Source organism: Coenobita brevimanus, chromosome 70, assembly GCF_032717465.1.
Source record: "Coenobita brevimanus isolate Jiangsu-jjx chromosome 70, ASM3271746v2, whole genome shotgun sequence".
Lineage (NCBI taxonomy): Eukaryota > Metazoa > Arthropoda > Malacostraca > Decapoda > Coenobitidae > Coenobita > Coenobita brevimanus.
This window is the reverse complement of record NC_137023.1, coordinates 43028583-43048884: the sequence shown is the minus strand read 5'-3', so window position 1 is coordinate 43048884 and position 20302 is coordinate 43028583. Positions and strand designations below refer to the sequence as shown.

Here is a 20302-nt window from a genome sequence, read left to right as displayed (position 1 = left end):
GCTCAATCCCTGCACTTTGTATGCAGCAAAGTAAAACTTGAAAACTGACTATCATTTCCATTACAGTAGACCCATGCTATACCGGATCAACTGATGGGAAGCCTGATCTGATAAACCTGATGATCTGGTATATCCAATGGTCCCCCCCAAATAAGGATTTCAAGCACAGAATGGAAAATAAATGAGAAAATAGCATATTTTAGTACTGTAAATGAAAAATATACCCATTTTACATAAACCTGGCCCATAATTTCATACCCATTTCACAACACTTCATGACTAGTACAGTATTACTATGGCCCTTTACATACAGATGTAGACTGCTTGCATTCCCACTGTATATACAGATGTACACCCACTGCAAATTGACTTAGGACCTCCACACATAATTGCTATGGGAGAGTTGCCTGTCATTGCTTTGTGTTTCCACCTCTACCAAGTGAATTTCTGGGGCAAGAAGTAACTGGCAACTCCTCTGGTATTGTTGGGAGGTGGTGAAACACTCAGCATGTCAGTGCTTGCCCAGAAACAGGAGTACAGTATACGTTCCTGTCGCTCTGAGCTTGCACCTCCCTGTTTTTTCGTATGCATTAGTGTTTGCCCTGTTATTCTCCTAGAGTTGAGTTGTCATGCCTGGAAAGTACTGCTCAAGGGATAAGACAGTCCATATCATTGCATGGAGGCAGGATAATGTCCCTATCAACATGATTTGTGAACATACAGTACTAGACGTGCAAAGTCGACCGTCATGAAGATTCTTGCTGCAGCACGTGGCCTGCCACCTGATGTCGTATCAGAGCACAAGCATGGCGGTGGAAAGAAGAGGACGATTTCCAGGGGTACAGATATGCTTCTGAAGAGGAAAGTAATCAAGAATCCTCGACTGACAGCAGCAGAATTGAAGAGAATGCATCCCCAGCTATTATAAGACGTCTCAATTCGAACTATCCAACACCGCTTGCAGAAGGAGCTGGGTTTGCCAAGCCACACTGCAGCCAAGAAACCGCTTCTCACTGACTGCATGAAGAAGCAACGCATTCAGTTTGCCAAGAAGCATGCACACTGGACATCGGATGAGTGGAGAAAAATTATGTTTTCCGATGAAAGCACATTTCAAGTGTTCCAGGTGCATTTTGCCAAGGTTCGTCGCCCTGCCTCCCATAGTTGATATGAACCTGCTTACACGATGCTGACTGTTAAGCACCCCCAATCAGTAATGGTATGGGGGTGTTTCTCAGGTGAAATGGGAAGGGGAGACCTCTACTCTCTTCCTGGGAACTTGATGATGAATGGTGGCCGGTACATTCAAGCTCTGAAAGATCATTTGTTAAACTTTTTTGCTATTCATGGGTGCGACTTTTTCATGCACGATTCAGCTCCATGTCGCACGTCAAGAAAGGTGACAAAATGGCTTCAGGATAATCGGATTGAGGTCTTTGACTGGCCTGGCAACAGTCTGGATATAAATCCGATAGAAACATGGTGAGCAAAGATGAAGAAAATCATTGATGAGAAGAAGACACCCAATCTGGACAACCTCAAGAGTGAAATGAGTAAATGAAAAATGCTTGGTGCAAAGAAATGTCCTTAGATTACTTTGGAGATCTAAGTGATTCCATGCCAAAACACATCCAACTGGTCCTGAAAACCAAGGGAAACATGATTTCATACTAATGAATGTCATTTCATGAACAAACATTGTGATTTACTATGATTTCTGTGCTTTTTAATATCTTGTGGGGGGAGGTCCTAAGTCAATTTGCGGTAGCTGTAGGCTGCTCACATTCCCACTCTTCTCACTGGCTATAGATTGAGGTAACTGTCATTCAATCACTGCTGGCAAAGATGGTTTCTGGTGTCACATATCGTATACAGAGTCCTTCAGCGCTGAGGACTGGGGTCCTGGATGCTGTACTGCAGGATAATGAGGCTATGTGGAGGCTAGCTGAGGATGTTGATGCTACAAAAACACTTAAGGTCTCTATGTGAGGAGCCTCTTGGCAGCAGGAGATGGCACAGGCTTAGAAAACTGGGAGATCTTAGCCTGGATCTCCCTTGGATGCTGCAGCTACATTAGCTCCAATCTGATCACCAACATGACCTCATAATGCTGAGACAGAGGCCCTTCAATTCTATCTCTTGATGTCAAGATGGTGTCTGCAGCATCAGTGCCTGCAGCCAGAGGCAGTCCAGGTGCCTCCTCCTCCTCCTCTTCTTCTTCTTCTTCCTCCTCCTTCTCCTCCTCCTCCTCCTCCTCCTCCTCTTCCTCCTCCTTCTCCTCCTCCTCCTCCTCTTCAACTTCCTCCTTTGCTGGTGTTTTGTCTTGTAATTTAGCAGCAACCTCCCCTTCTGTCTGGTGATGGAAGGCCAGCACACCAGCATATTCATCAAGCACATTCTTGCAGCTCCTCAGCAAGGTTCCCCTTGCCTCCAACTGCTGATATTTCTGCCATCCTTGGTGATTCAAACAACCTCAAAATCATGTAGTGGTGTTGAAGTCTTGGGGGTTCTGAGGAGTTTGCACCACCCATTCTTGAATATGACAAGAGACACTTTCTTCCATGCCTCTGCCCTTCTGAAAATCGTGTCCTTGATGGTGTATTTCTGGAAGTTGTGCAGCATTTTCTTGTCTCAGGTATTTCAGGTATCCTTGGTCTTCCTGGTCTACTCCATCCTCAGTCACAATGAGGCACTGGTACAGGTAGAGGCTTCTGTTGTGCCTCTTTGCACTCTCTCCAACTATGTGATTCAGAGACTGGATACGGGTGGTGGTGCTGGCTGGCAGAAACAAAGCCTTGATTCACCCACCCTACATGCAGAGTTTGGTGGAGGAAGGATGGGCTGGTATACTGTCCAACAGCAGCACTGCCTTCATTTCATCAGGGTGGATGCCATACCATTTATGGTGCTGCCTCATGGATGGATCTAAGCTGTGGTTGGAATCAGTCAAAAATAGTATCCTAGGTAAACCAGGAAGACTTGTTCCCATGGTACTCTACAGGAAGCCTGGTCATGATGTCCTTAACCCACACATGCTGGGCATTATTTACCGCAGTCGTCACCTCACTATGAGCAATTTCTCGGAAACTGCTGAAAAGTGCTTGTTTCCAAACCTTAATATCTCGCAAAGTATAGCACCGGCACTTAGAGAAATAAATTAACAACCATTTTACTCATCAACTCTTCCTCTTGCAAATGAAAGCGTTCCTAGGTCTCTGGTTCATTGCATTAGTGAGTAACGACATGAGGAAAAGAGCTAATTTTTGTGGTGAGAGCGGCGTGAAAGCAGGACCTGTTTGTGCGTCTGCCCCGCACCGCCAACTATGGCCTTGCTCTCAACATGATGATCTATTCCACTACTATAAAAACTAGACACTGTTGCATCCAAGGCATGCCTTATGGCAGTATCACTGAGCCCTTTTTTGGTATTCTTAGGAGCCTTGGCAAAGGTGGATGATGTAAGGGTCCACAGAAGGCGGGAACAGAATCGAGCGAGAGATGTGAGAAAACATCGTCCTATACCTGGCAGAGTCACAGAGACGACTGACATATGCTTGCCTCGGTTGGTGGGAGGTTATCCCCTCCCTTTGGCGACGAGATCAAGTGGCAACCACTTCAAACTGTTGCAAAAAAACACTTGCGGTTATAGCCCCATCCACTAATTTCGCTTCAGATATAACCATCACCCAGCGCTTAAGGGTTAAGTTAAATGGGTCACTTGTTCTTACCTACTATGATTGGTTTTAGGTTATGAGTCATTAGCACTGGCACAGGCCAGAATCAAGAGACACTCCTTCATTGTCTTATTCCCTGGAAAGCTGCCAATAGCCTTTGAAGCTTGGGTATTTTGAGAAAGAGCACACCAGAAGAGTCCAGTTTTGTAAGCAGTGTAAATTTTTAACTCATGCAGGTCCTCATCCTCCATCAGCTTCTGAAGATGATGGATGAACGGCTTCACAGCATCGACATCAAGCTATGCATCTCATCACTTATGGCCTTGTTAACAATGCTATGGCATCCCCCAAACCTCCACAAGCCATCACTACACTTGAAATCTTCGACTCCAAGGTGAATAGCAAGCTTTGTTGGATGTCCAGACCAAGCACAGGACACCCTCAGCTCATTCCTCCACATTACCATTTATACACCACTTCGTTGCGCTTCTCATTGGGCAACTTCCTGGTCCTGAACACATCTATACCCTTCCTCCTGCTTTCCATTTTCTCCTCTACCTCCTATGTTTTGTCCTTTGGCTTCAGAATGTCATGCAGGGTTGACCTCTTAAGGCCATCCTTGTGAATGAAGTTGCCCTTGCTCGTGCCTCTCTCATGTGCCTCAATCACTTCTATCTCCACAATGGTCATAATCCTCCTCTTTGTCTTTTCAGTAGAGGAGGTGCTAGGATATTCCTTATGAGATGCCATTTTTCACAATCACTGTGGGAAAACACTTGCTACTCTCAAGAGACGCGAAGCGCACAGTCAGAGATGTTGACACAATGAAAGTTGCTGCAAGGCTAAGGCCCGACCAGCAGCATGTCCACAGACTCCAGTCCCACCCAGGCCTACTGGAAGTAGCTCAAAAATACCCTGACATGCCATCACTTCTCACTCACTCCTCCACAACTTAGCCCAAGTGGGTGGAAAAAACCAACCCCAATGTTGATAACTGCATTCTGAGTCATCCCTTGCACAGGGAGTGATCTGGTAGGCCTACATCATATGCCCCGGGTACCAGCCTCACTCATCCCTGAGTAGATGTAAACCTACAAAGACTCAATCCGACTGGAACGCCTTAATTACCCACTGAACCACCAAGCGCTAAAGTTCAGTCACATGGTTACCACCTGCATAGTAAGTGGTTTTCTGGTTTACAAGAAACCATTTGGCTTGTCACTCAGTGCAGAGCCACCCATAGAATGAAGGAACAGGAAAGAAAGAAGAAAAGAAAGACAGAAGAGAAGAGAAGGAAAGAAGGAAGGGAAGACTCAGTCACTGAGAGCAGCACTACACTGAGTGAGTGGATGGTGGGTGCCCCCATCTACCACTAAAATTGTTATATCCTCTATTAAAACAACCTTTATACAGTGTACCCACTAGTTTCCCACATAACTGGTACCACAATCGCATTGCGAAACTAAATACAGGTATCACAAAACTTGTACATATACTTTCCATGTAACGAGTGGTAATAGGTTCCGGGATCAGACACCTCATTCCCCCTTTGCTACCTATTAATGACACAATACCCCTACTATAAATTACATACGGTTAATCAGACATATATTACTGTATATTATTGAACTGTAATACAAGAGACTTTGACAACATTGACACATAGGCTGAACTGCTTGATGAGGCTTGAAGATGAGTTCCGAGGCTGGGAGCAGCAGCTAGTTACCACCTGTCTCCTCACGGTTCCCTGCCACCATTCATACCTTTACGGTACTCCCAAGTGCCCTTGTCCTTCCTTGAACCCTCCCTCAGCAGTCGTTCATTATGTAATCGTGAAACACGTTACATAACGCACGAACTAGAGACTCAAGAGAGAAAGTCCTGTGTGTGTGAGATCACAACAATACAAAGTGTCGCGGGATATGACTTCACAAACATGGCAGCAGTGACTATGAACAAGTGACTGAGGAGATACGTATGAGTGCAATCACTCACTGCCAGGGCTCGCGAACTCTCAGTAAAGTCGCGAGACTCCTTGCAAAGGAACATTCCTTTGCATTGCAAAACTACTATTCGCGAAAGTATATTTCCCGAAACTAGTGAGTGCACTGTACTTAATGAGCCTTGATAATTATATGAAAAGAGCAAAATTCCACTGAAGCTAGTACAACACTTTAAGTTCAGTCAAAAAGAGAAAGCAAACTGGATCAATAGTGGGAAATTACTTTGTAATTCAAAATTATTTAATGCTCAAAATACTTGATAATATTAATACTGTAGTTGTAAGACGAGAGATGCAACAAAAGGACTGTCACGCAAAAATTGAACAAATTAGGGTATTGCATACAGTTCTTATATGCACAATTTTGAACATTAATAATGATCCATTTACCAACAATATATATAAAAAAACTGCAAGTAATTACTTTCAAATCTCAATTATATAATCATTGAAAATGGCCAACATATCTTTCAGAATATTATGTCCATCCAACCATCCATCATCCAATCCTACACTGCCCCATGAGGAGCGTAGGAGCCCAGGGCTAAGCAGTTGGTCCCGACATTCAAGATGAGAGTGACCAGCCTCACTTATCCCTGAGTGGTATTACATGTGCAATCAACCCCAACCATCCCTTGGATATAAACCTTCACCGGCTCAATCCAACTGGAGTGCAATAATTACCCACTAAACCACCAGGCGCCAATATTTGGTTATATGGTTACCACCCAGTGTAGTAAATCATTTCCTGATGTACAGGAAACCATTTGGCTTGTCACTCAGTGTAGAGTCACTCACAGGCAGAAGGAAGAGGAGAGAATGAAAGCAAGAAAGACAGAAGAGGGAGTGTAGAGTCACCCATAGGCAGAAGGACAAGGAGAGAATGAAGGAAAGACAATAGAGGATGGAAGGAAAGAAGGAAGGAGGACATTAAAGGGCAGACACCTGACAGCAGCACTACATTGGGTGAGTAAGTGGATGGTGAGCGCCCCCACCTACCACTTCAAACTTCATAATTCTTTGAAAAAAAAAAGAAAAAAGAAAAAAAAAAATCAATAGTACTGCAAATAATTGTAGCTTAACACAGTCTTAATGAAAAAGAAAAGCAGGTACCCCACCTCCAAGAACTCCCCACGCACTACAGTCAGCTCCTTGTCATTGTTGGCAGTGCGAGGGTATGTCACCTGCACAATCTTGGCACCACGAGCCTTGAGGTCATTCAACCATCGCTGCTGATGTTTCTCAAATGTGGACTGATCCACTGTAGAATCCTGGGAAATGTCACTGCGACCTGCCTGAGGATATTCTGATGGGGGTGTCATTGACCGTGGCCTGCAAAGGTTAAAGTTGAGTTAGGAGGACAGTGTGTAAATGTGATCAAACTGCAGCATAACACAGTATCACCAAGTATTCCTATGAGTAAAAACAGCCTAGCTGTAAAGGGATCATTAGCCTACAAACCCAGTGATTTCTTTTTAGTTTATTCTTGATACTAGCAGATGATTTTACTGAACCTAAAAAAGCCCTCTCATATTGTTGCTGTTGCAACCTCATGCTCATCTGGACATGAAAACAGTGAACTGCAGGAAACCAGTCACTTGAACCAACTACAAGTACTTCAGAAGTCTATTGTTGTGGCTATGTTAAAAGACTGTCAGTTATGTGTCAGTATGGTGCATGAGGTGACAGTGCCGTAGTGTGGTGGGCTGCATAGCAGTATGGGCACTGTGGATTGTTTGAGAGTGGTATTTTGTGTTGGTACTGTAGCAGGGAGGGGAGATGGCCACATTACAATCCGGTTAGTGCTGTAGTGTGCTGGGCTGCATAGCAGTATGGGTACTGTGGATTGTTTGTGAGTGGTATTTTGTGTTGGTACTGTAGCTGGGACAGGAGATTGCCACATTACAGTCTGGTTAGGTGCACCTGTTTGTCTCTGGATATGGTAACTTTTGAGGAGTGAATGTATGGTATTGTTTTTTGAAGGCTGAAGGTTTTAGATGGTTATGGTGATAATGTGTTTATGTTTGTGTTTGTGAGTACAGCTGGTCCCCGACTTACGACTGGGTTACGCTCCAAGAAACTGGTCGTAAGTGGAATTTTTCTTAAGTAAAAAATGCATTTAATACACCTAACCAACCGAACACCGTAGCCCAGCCAAATCTACCAAGCCTATTAAATGTGCCTAGAACATTTACATTAGCCTACAGTTGGGCAAAATCATCAACACAAGGCCTATTTTGTAATAAAGTGTTGAACATCTCATTTAACTTATTGAATACTGTACTGAAAGTACAAGAATGGAAGTGCAAAATTTGTAGGTCGATTGTTCGTAAAACGGAGACTGCCTGTATAGTGTTAGGTGGAGGAGAAAGAATATTACTGGACTCTGTTTTTTCAATCATTTGTTATCTAATCTTGTGTTGCCCCATGAGGAGCATAGGAGCCCAGGGGTAGTCAAATTGGTCCTGACATATGAGAGTGACCAGCCTCACTAATTCCTGAGTGGCAGTACATGAGCAATAAACCCCAACCACCCCTTGGATATAAACTTGCATAGGCTCAATCCAACATCCTCAATTACTCACTAAACCACCAGGCACCATAATTTGGTTATACAGTTACCACCCAGTGTGGTAAATGGTTTCCTGGTGTATAGGAAACCATTTGGCATGGCACTCAGTGCAGTCACCCACTGACAGAAGGAAGAGGAAAGAATGAAAGAAAGACAGAAGAGGAAGGAAGGAAAGAAGGCAGGAAGAGAGGAAAGGGCAGTCCCTGAGAGCAGCACTTCACTGAGTGAGTGGATGGTGAGTGCCCCCACCTACCACTGGACTCTTTGTATAGTATTTGTTTTTCTTATGGAGGGGGCGGAGAGGAATGAAATATAAAGCTAAAAAGATCAGGTGGGTTTTGAACTGAAGCAGTGGATTGTGTCCCTTTTATGTTTATATGATCCTTGAATGAGAGCATTTCTGCTTCTTGATGCAGATGATCTGTATCTGTGGTCTTTGTGTATCCTGTTTTTATTCTTGGGGCTTTTTCTTTTGTGTTTTGAAGCTTACCCATGTTTGTGTTGGTTAAGGTTGGGGCCCGGCTTGGACTAGTGAATTCCCCAATTGTTCTAATACATTGTTAATAGAAGGTTGTCTGAGATTCTTTCTGTTGTCCCCACACAGCACCTGAGTATTTTCAGGGCATCAAGTTTATGAAATGCCTTTGAACTGGCATTACTTGTATGCTGAGAAAAGGTCATGTATGTACCCAAAGTAAGTCCTAAAATTTTGAAAGTCTTTCCAATGGGGATGAATGGCTAAAGAAGGAAACTTGAGGGTGTGTTTGAGATTCAAGTCTCTCATGTTGATGGGGTTTAAGAAGGCTTTATCTCACCCTTCTTTAAAAAAGAATGTAATATAAATATATATATATATATATATATATATATATATATATATATACAGTATATATGTATGTATATATATATATATATATATATATATATATATATATAAATATATATATATATATATATATATATATATATATATATATACAGTATATATGTATGTATATACTATCCTAAACTGAATAAAATCATCAAGGGATGGCAAGAAAATGAAAAAGATGTCTATGGGCTCCATGAATTAACCCCTGCAATCTGATGGTGCAATTTTTTGGTTTATTCTTATTATTGTACTGCAGAGGGATGCTTTCACAAGGTGGTCCTGATATGATTAAATAATTCCACTGCCCAGTTATACAAATGTCCCTCTACTCCCTACCTATCCACTGAAAGAAAGATGTTGGACTGCCAGAGAAGGGCAGCTTCAGTCTACAGTCCACAGGTTCATGCTTCAGATGAACCTGGGGCTACAACAGGAACTGTACTGTTATTCTTATTACTATCTCCAGATTATATAATTTTGTTAAGGAGTGATTTTTCAAACTAGAAGGGACTGATATAGCTTTCATTAATCTCTTCACTTACAGACATACTTCTTAATTTAAATAAAACTGTCTAGTGATAGCAAGAATAATACAAGAAATACATCCTTAGAGTGATGGGTGATAATCTTTCATCACAGCAAAGGCCAACCTAACCTGTCTTCACGACCATAGTAGCGGCCTGGGGGAGGTGATGAGTCTCTCCGGTCAGAGTCGTAGAAATCACTGGCATATTCATCACTTCTTAGTCGACCCTGACGCATCTCAGCCTGCCAAACGGAAATGTTAGGGATATTATTTACTTAACTCTGATAGTGTAGGTTCTCTCTCCTGAATAAAACTGTCAGAATTTCACCAGAATAAAACACCAAAATCTACCATCAATGTGAAAGAATGAGAAACTACTTTTGACCCTCTGAAAACATGTTTCTCCTTGCTGACTTTAATTCTCTTGAGTATGTGAGAACACAACTGCTAAGTATGACCATCACATGGGAATGATTAATTGCTATATACCACAGAAAATACTGAGCCAACAATTGTAGTACAGTATGGTTTCTTGTACACCAAGCCATTTACTACACTGGATGGTAACCATACAACCAGATTATGGCACCTTGCAGATTAGTGGGTGTTTAGGGTGCTCCAATTGGATTGAGCTGGTGCAGGTTTATATCCAAGGGATGGTTGAGGTTTACTGCTCACATAATGCCACTAATGGATGAGTGAGGCTGGTCACTCTCATCTTAAATGTCAGGACCAACTTGTCTAACCCTGGGTTCCTACACTCCTCATGGGGCAACACAGTATTATATTATGATGAATAAGATACTGGCTTTACACTCCTTCCTGAAAATTATTCTGTCTAATAATTGCCTACTGAAGTACAGTATGCCATTATATAACTACTTCTTAAAGCCGATGTTACGAACCTACTGGGGCTTGCCATGATCTTCAAAAAACCTGAGTAAAAGCTTATACAATATCAAAAGAAATTAACATGTGTGCTTAACCCTTTAACTGCGGGTGTCATTCCAGAATAACACTGCAAAAACTGGACCAAACCGTGGGTGTCATTCTCGAATGTTTGTGAATATTTTGAATACCCCGCGTTTTTTCCGTGCGCCAATTGTTTCAAGGGAGAGTAGCTATTAAGTTCTTTCACTCCAGCCGACCTCGACCTCCCTCCTCCCACCCCCCGGGCCCCCACCTCCCACCCCCCGGGTCCCCCACCCCACCCCTGACCAACACGCATCAGTATCTGTCCAGCTGTGTGAGTGACAACATCGCTGATGTGGCAGTGAAGTGAGGGCAATTACAGTGCCTTTTACCTTCCTCAGTGAACACAGAGTGGGTGTTTATCGTATGTGCAGTGTTCATATATGTTTATAGTATTATTATCAGAATAAGGTTGGCATTTGGTAATGGTGTGTGAGCGAAAAATAGTGATTACAACACCGCTGATGTGGCAGTGAAGTGCGGGCAATTACAGTGCCTTTTACCTGCCTCAGTGAACACAGAGTGGGTGTTTATCGTATGTGAAGTGTTCATATATGTTTATAGTATTATTACAGAATGAGGCTGGCATTTGGTAATGGTGTGTGAGCGAAAAATAGTGATTACAACACCGCTGATGTGGCAGTGAAGTGTGGGCAATTACAGTGCCTTTTACGTGCCTCAGTGAACACAGAGTGGGTGTTTATCATATGTGCAGTGTTCATATATGTTTATAGTATTATTATCAGAATGAGGTTGGCATTTGGTAATAGTGTGTGAGCGAAGGTAATGGTGTGTGAGCGAAGGTAATGGTGTCTGAGCGAAAAATAGTGATTTTAGATCGCTCACTTCTAACGGCACTGCCCATCCACTGATAGTCAACGAAATCATGAAACCTACATCAATGCAAAGCCGAAGGTTAGTACTTTCTAATGGTGCCTTATTTTTCGCTCTAGATTTATTCTGTGCAGAGTTATAAAGGTTTAAAGTTTGTTTACATTTAGGCTGGAACCCCTGCGGGAGAGGCCAGTCGGGGCAAAACAATGCCCGCGGTTAAAGGGTTAAGAATCATCTACCCTAACTATCTATTGCCAGACACCTCAATCCTGTAAGGGGAGGCCACAAACAAATCGCCTCCACGTCACCCTGTCCAATGCCACTTCACTCCCCCGCTCCCAGCTCACACATCCCTCTCTCATATACCTCTCCACTCCATCCCTCCATCTCATCCTTAGCCTCCCCCCCTCTCTCCCTCCCTTCCACCTCACTCACAATAACTCGCCTCATTAGTCTCTTGCTCTCCATCCTCTCCACATGGCCACACCACCTATTCTAGATTGCATGGGAGGCTTCATAACACCTCCTCCTTAGTTATTTATTTATTGGTTCTTTACCAAACAGGCAGGGCCTTTCCATATTTTCTATTGAAATGAGTCTTTCACAGGTTACTTGTTATTATTCCTGGATTACCACAACTATTAGGCATTTTTATAACCTTAACTCTGAAAGCTGTAAATGAGAATTTAGAATGCATAAATATTCCGCTGATGTCTGCTGGTAGTCGGCCATATTTAACATTCCTAACGCACATTTTTAAATCTGAAAGCTGGCTGTCAAACACAAGTGAGGTTAGGTTGGATTAGGCTTGGTTTGGTTAGGTTAGGTTTGGTTAAATCATTAAGTTTCCCATTGCTTTGACATGGGATACACTGATGCGTACACTTGGAATGATGGTTGGTAAACAACACGGCCAGTTGGAAAGACCATCGGTAAACATTCCCACAGGCAACCTCGTTGCTTCATTAACCCCTACAGTCCAATGACCATCTATCGATGTGTCTGGGCCTTGGCACATAGAGTCCTATCATCATCGATTGTACAGGAAACCACTTGGCTTGTCACTCAGTGTAGAGTTGCCTGTAGACAGATGGAAGAGTAAAGAATGTAAGGAAAGAAAGACAGAAGAGGAAGGAAGGAGATAAGGACAGAAGAGAGGAAAGGATAGATCAACTAGTCTAGTTTTATAAAGTACAACAAAGACAACAATGACTAAACACTTACTATGAAGTTTACCTCCTCCTCCTCCTCCTCTTCATCCTTGCACAAGTGTAAAAGAAAGAAAAAAACACTCACATGGTATATTTAACACAATTTTCTAAGCACGCACACACAGGCATGCATCCATGCACACATGCACAAATGCGCGTGCACACACACACACAAATTAGCTACAAGTGCTCTGAGATTCCTAATCACAGTACTGTACAGTATTTACCATAATGCTGGTACCGTAGTGCAGACATACTGTACAAATACACCAAATTTCATATGCTTTCTTATAGAAAATTAAGATGTGCTACTAACATCTTGTATATATTTGTAGAGTACTATATTGAATAACATACAACAGCCTGCAACACTTAAAGAAAACAAACATCCAAATACTGTACCAAACTACACAATAAAATTGACAATATCTGAAGTACCTAATCATGGCTGTGTAACACTAAAGTCATTGCTGTTGAATAACAACAGCTTGAGGTTCTTTTGCAGGTATGTGGTTCCCTGTCTCACCTCTGCTCGTGTTCTTTTGGCCTGTGATGCCACCTCAGAGGCGAGCACACCAGAGCGTTCCCTGGAGTCATCAGCTAATTCTGGTGCCCATCCATTGGAGAACACTGCCAAAACACCAACAACTTAGTAAATGTAGTACTAGAGACTGTGCTTAAATGGTATGGTCACACAAAGAGAACAGAAGTGGAAAGAATGGTAGAATGGGTATATGCAGGTGAATTAGAAGGTGGAAGAAGGTGTGGTAAGCCAAGAAAAAGGTAGGTAAATATGGAAAATGCATATGTGTAAGAATGTAAGATTAGAAAGTCGAGGAAGCTAGGGAACTGACAGGGAATGTACTGGTTAGTAATACTGTAATATGAGTAATAAAACAATAATAACAATAATAATAACGATGATGATGATGATGATGATGATAATAATAATCTATCTATCTATCTATAGCCCGACGCCCTAATCCCGCAAAGGGTGGCCGCAGACAAAACGCCTCCAAGTCGCTCTGTCACCCACCATTTGACTACCCTCCCCCCAACTCACCCCCCCCTCCCTCATATACCTCTCAACTCCATCCCTCCACCTCATCCTTGGTCTACCTCTCCCTCTCCCTCCCTCCACCTCACCTACATACACCCTCTTAGTCAGTCTTTCATTCTCCATTCTCTTCACATGTCCAAACCACCTCAGTGTATTTCTCCTAATCTTCTCAAATAATAATAATAATAATAATGATGATAATAATAATAATAATAATAATAATAATAATAATAATCTATCTATCTATAACCCGACGTCCAAATCCCGCAAAGGGTGGCCGCAGACAAAATGCCTCCAAGTCGCTCAGTCACCCACCATTTGACTACCCTCCCCCCAACTCACTCTCCTCTCCCTCATATATCTCTAAACTCCATCCCTCCACCTCATCCTCAGTCTTCCCCTCCCTCTCCCTCCCTTCAGCTCACCTACATAATAATAATAATAAAAATAATTAGTTAAAATATTATCATTATTATTAACATTATTATTATTATTAACATTATTATTATAATTATTATTATTATTATCATAATTATTATTACAGTATTGTATTATTATTAATAATACTGTCCAGGCTGTCTCAACATTGCTACTCGTCACCCTGCCCTGGGGTGGGAAAGGAGGTCTGGATGATGATGATGATGATGACGATGATGATGATGATTATTATCATAGACATTTTTGCTTAACACCTTGAATTCAGATGACATCCATTTTAGACTATTCTTGCTGCTGCCAGATGCAGTAATTTTACTCAACTTAGGAAAGATCTGTCATACAAGACAGGTTTATTATGGTTATACAGTATCTAACTCCTCTACTTCAAAAAGTCCATTCTAATCTTGGAAGGGCTGTTAGATGGCTAAAAAAAATATATATATATATCCCTAGACTCAATGGGTTAAATTATATATATCTATCTATCTATCTATTGCCAGATGCCTCAATCCCGTTTGGGGTGGCCACAAACAAATCGCCTCCAAGTCGCCCTGTCCCCCGCCATTTCACTGCCCTGCTCCCAACTCACACCCCCCTCTCTCATTATATATATATATATATATATATATATATATATATATATATATAGCCTCTTCTTAGTACAGTGGTACAGTGTGCGTTTTGTACATGGGTGAGCCAGGGTTCGCGCCCCACCAGGGTAATAAACTTTGGGAGTGTTCACTCGGTCATGTACTGCATTGGCGGACACAAGGGGTGCTGTGGTTGAACCAGTGTCGCATACTGTAAAGTATGATTGCACCCAGTCGGCGTGCGCGGGCTGATTACACTTGGTTCACAGACTACGCACACATCCAAAGCCACTCAAACACTACAGTTACACTTACAAACACTTCTCACCCTACATACAATCTCTACCAGACAGCCTAAGCCACTTGGTAGAGATACATTGGCTGTATCGTCCCAACTTCGGTCGGGATAGGCTGGTCCTGCAGTGGATACTCAAACGGCTGATGATGATGATGATATTATATATATATATATATATATATATATAGGTATATATATATATATACACTAAGACATCATTATAACGGACTAATTGGGGCCCAAGCCATTCCGGAAAAAGCAAAATTCCGATAAAAGTGACATCCGGACTTCCCCCAGCTAATCCGGACTTTTTCCAATATATCAGACATTAGTTCGGATTGCACCAATGGTTTTTAAACTGTTTCCACAACCATCGCAGTACTGTACTGTGTTATACCTTCACTACATTAATCAAATGGTATAATACTGTATACAGTATATATAATAATACTGTATTGTACACTGATAAACATGTCTTTTATTTACCTTATAGTGGTGAACATAGATAAAGTGCTCAGGCAGTCTGGACTACTTCTGGCTTTATTAGACATTTTCCAGTATATAGGAATTTAGTCTGGCAGCTCCTCGATTCCAATAAAAGTGAATTCCAGTCTTTATATATATATGTATACAGTGGTTCCTCATATTTCGACGAATTTTACTTTGACGCCTCATTTTTTGCGCAAGAAAAGTTTCTGAGTTGTCTCACACTTCGGGAATTTCCCTACATTTCGATGCTCCCAGCCGGCAACCGACGACGCATGCCTGAGGCTACCAACATCCTGTCGACCTTGAGTGATCTGAAGTCTCAAGTGATGGCCGTCTACAACAGAAACATACAGGAGCAGAGACAAGACAGGATCACACAGATCACAAGATATTTTCAGGAGAGATGGAATGTGGCTGCTATTCTGCAAGACTTGGACATGCCAGCAGGGGTGGATGAAGGAGGAGAAGTGGACAGAGAGGAAGTGGAGGTGCTGGAGCCTGAGTTCAATTTCGAGGGCTTCGGTTTAGGTGATGGGGCTAGAGGATGGAGGGAATGGAGAATGAAAGGCAAGAGGGCCGTCATTCTTTCATTCCAAGGAAGGAAGGGACGCTGTGCCATTCCTCTATTTTATTCTCTCTCTCTCTCTTTCTCCAAGAGAGGAGGAAGGGAATGGACAATGAGAAAGAAAAGAGGGACGGCTGTCATGCCTTATCTCCTCATTCGCACAAGGAACGCATTTTCTGCCATTTCCTTATTTACTCTCTCTCTCTCTCTCTCGTGTGTGTGTGTGTGTGTGTGTGTGTGTGTGTGCAGATCATCTTTACCTCTCTCTCTCTCTCTCTCTCTCTCTCTCGTGTGTGTGTGTGTGTGTGTGTGTGTGTGTGTGTGTGTGTGTGTGTGTGTGTGCAGATCATCTTTACCTCTCTCTCTCGTGTGTGTGTGTGTGTGTGTGTGTGTGCAGATCATCTTTACCTCTCTCTCTCTCTCTCTCTCTCTCTCTCTCGTGTGTGTGTGTGTGTGTGTGCAGATCTCTTAGCGCCTGGTGTGGGGTTGACGGCGCCACGGGAGGGTAGGGCCTGCTTGGTGTTATAGTACTTTCTGATAAGAGTAGGTACATGTCCCATTGGAACGCTCCTCTATTTTTCCCACTGATTAACTTCACACTTCAACGTTTCACATTTCGCGCGGTTTTGGCAGAACATCCAAGCAGCGAAAAACGAGGAACCACTGTATATATACCCTGACGTATGGAAGCGAGGCATGGATCTTGCTAGAGGGAAGCAAGTCAAGAGTGAGAGCAGTGGAAATGAGTTACTTGAGAGGAGCATGTGGAGTGACCTGGAGGTACAGGTTGACGAATGAAAAGCGAAGGAACGTTGTGGAGTGGATGTGGACGTGGTTGAGAAAATTAGGAGAAATACACTGAGGTGCTTTGGACATGTGGAGAGAAGAGAGAATGAAAGACTGACTAAGAGGGTGTATGTAGGTGAAGTGGAGGGAGGGGAAGACCGAGGATGAGGTGGAGGGATGGAGCTGAGAGGTATATAATAAGGAAGAGGGGAGTGAGACAGGGGGATGGCAGTCAAATGGTGGGTGACAGAGCAACTTGGAGGCGTTTTGTCTGTGGCCACCCTTTGCAGGATTAGGGTGTCAGGCTGTAGGTAGATAGAGATAGATAGTATATATAGTAAAACCTCGATTTAATGGCATTCATTCTAACAGCAACCCCAAACTAACGGAACAAATCTCCCGAGGAATATTTATGCAAGATCATTTTAAAAATTCCCCCCAAATGGGTAAAAATTAGAAAGAAATTCAACTGTGGTGGGCGCCGCGTGCATCTTGATTGTCTGTTTGCAGTTTCCTGCCAACTGGGTATGTTTATGCTCACCCAGTCTTCCTCCCACCTAGCCTGACCCCAAAGTGAAACATCACACAGCACTTCATACGAGGTTTGCTGAGGATACGATGGTAAATCAGAACGGTAACGTGGCAAAATTGCCGACGATACCATGGGCATTTGGAATTCATCTGGATGGATTCCTGCCGAGGATACGATGGGTAAAACAGTGTGACCAAAACCCAGGGGACTCAACGAAGAGTATATCATACTACAGCATTGAACATTTAGCCTAACACTGAATACAGTACTTCTTAATATTTTAGAATAAATATCAATTGTTTTGAAACCCTTATAAAGAGTTAATATTTCCTATACCAAGGAAACTATGATGTCTATAAAATAATCATGCGTTTACAACTGAGGACTCTACTGATGCTAGACATACTGCTACCAGACACCACCTGAAAACATCACAACAACAACTCCTGGATAATGTGGTGTGATATATACTTCTCATCAGCATGTGTACCTGTTTGTAAACAAAGTTGCTTCTCCTTATTCTCTACCGAGTCAGCAACAGCGATCACTTTCCACAGTCGCGAGACGGGGCTCTGGCAACAGTGTGAGAAGCATGTCCTTTGCTAAGGATACGAGGAACGTGTGTGATAGCGTCCAAGTTTTGTTCTACATTCCTGATACGAGGTAATGTATGATACCCCCTTAACTTACCTGGATTACTGTACTTACCTGGATTACTGTACTGTACTTTACTACAGTACAACACCACACCTACCTGTTTTCTTTTGTTCTAAATATAAATTCTTTTTTATTGATTTTGTATGTCTGCACGTTTATACTTGTATGCTTAAAAATGTGTTAAAATGTGTTAGCGTGGTTCCGGACGTATCGATAGGTGTAAGCCCCAATCTAACGGAATTTCGTTTTTTTCAGGACGCTCAGGGCCCCCTAGGGTGCCGTTAAATCGAGGTTTTACTATATATATATATATATACAGTATATATATATATACTGTATATATAGCCATTATCCATTCCTACATTGCCCCACAATGAGTGTAGGAGCCTGGGGCTCGGCAAGTTGGTCCTGACATTTAAGATGAGAGTGACCAGCCTCACTCATCCCTGAGTAGCATTACGTGAGCAATAACCCCAACAACCCTTTGGATATAAACCTTCACCGGCTCAATGCAACTGGAGCGCCATAATTGCCCAATAAACCACCTGGCACCATAATTTGGTTATATGGTTACCACCCAGCATTGTAAATGGTTTCCTGGTGTACAGGAAACCATTTGACTTGTCACTCAGTGTAGAGTCACCCATGGGCAGAAAGAAGATAAGAGAATGAAGGAAAGAAAGACAAAAGAGGGAGTGTAAAGTCACCCGCAGGCAGAAGAACGAGGAAAGAATGAAGTAAAGAAAGACAGAAGAGGAAGGAAGGAATGGAGGCAGGAGAGGAAAGGGCAGACAACCGAGAGCAGCACTACATCGAGTGAGTGGATGGTAAGCATCCCCACCTACCATAAATAAAGGTACTATAACATCACCATAAATATCAGATACAAAACAAACCAGGCTACACAATAAATCATGGTAATATAGACAACATGTTACACAGGGCAGCTTTAGTGGTGCAATGGGATATCCTATGTACCTAGGTAAATATATTATGCAATATTCAATGAAAACTGTTCAAGTACTCTTATTATTGAAGTTATGGTTTTTAGTAATTCAGCTCTCCAACAATACTGTATACATTTATGAAAAATTATAAGAGAAAACTGAAGAATAAAATATCACTGTCAAAAGTTTACCAAACTGTACTGAAACAGAGAAAAGGCATTGCCATCTTTCAGCACTTGTGTTGCAGGCAATGTCATAGCTTGTACAGCAGAAGGGACAGGAAATGGTACCATGAACATCTACATTTTTATTCACGTTCCCAAAAGATCCAAGACGACAGTACTGCACTAGATATCCCAATGCCATGTGAACATGGTGATGTTCATGTAGATGATGATGATGTTTATTTACTGTACGGTGCTCCTTAGAACAAAATTAATCCAAGAGTCTATACTGCAGAAGCAATATATACTGTATAAATCCTATTACATCCTTATGAAATAATACCTAACTATGACCGTGCAAAATGTAGATCACTGTACCTGGCTGGTATGGGGGAACACTGTATTTCCACATATTACGAGGAATACACCACACATCACCCAGGCTATGCCATATCTCAGTCTCACGGGAGGTCAGGCAGTTGGTCAGCAGCTCCACCGCATCAGCAGTCAGCAATGGAGACATGACCTAAAATTCACACTGGTTAGTAGCTGGTAAACCTAAAGTTGATTTTCTTTTCATAAGATGCCATTCTGTTGTTGCTGTTGTGGTGCCAAGCTCATCTGATAGTGAACCCAGTGGATTAAGGCTACAGCTGGCCTTCTCTTGTAGTCCACCATCCTCTTCTTGAGGGAGAGGGAGGAAGATGAAGAACATTAGTATAACTGGGCAGTGGAGCCACCTGGTTATATTGGTGACCCTGTGTGAAGTCCTATCTCTCCAACACCACAGTTAGTTGCAGTTAAAAATATATACCATACCACAGTTAGCTACTAACTCTTTGAATATAACAGTGATCCAGAAGGAGCTTACTCTGGCTAATGAAAACTGTTTTATTTGGCTATGGAAGACCCTAGACCTAATAATGAAAAAAATATATACCTCAACAAACCATTTGAATACAGCAATAGTACTGAAGGGTCTTACTATGACTATCCCGATTAATTCAGCTGAAGTTCCCTACTGACCAATAAAATGTACTGCACTTGAGGGTCAACTCATCCCAACACATGGTCAGTATATATCTCTCTCTTTGGTCTTGTCAAGCAAAAGAAC

The 20302-nt window shown here is 42.4% G+C and overlaps 1 protein-coding gene across 1 annotated transcript in view; it reads right to left on the bottom strand.

Moving 5' to 3' along the window:
• Positions 1-20302, bottom strand: part of LOC145406435 (epidermal growth factor receptor kinase substrate 8-like protein 1) — a 117605-nt gene that overhangs the window by 43127 nt on the left and 54176 nt on the right. Inside the window, exons 5-8 of the mRNA XM_080277590.1 lie at positions 19567-19714; positions 13189-13292; positions 9775-9887; positions 6795-7008 (exon numbers count right to left, since the gene is read on the bottom strand). Of these exons, the coding sequence (XP_080133716.1) occupies positions 6795-7008; positions 9775-9887; positions 13189-13292; positions 19567-19714 (579 nt within the window). The remainder of the gene's footprint in view (positions 1-6794; positions 7009-9774; positions 9888-13188; positions 13293-19566; positions 19715-20302) is intronic.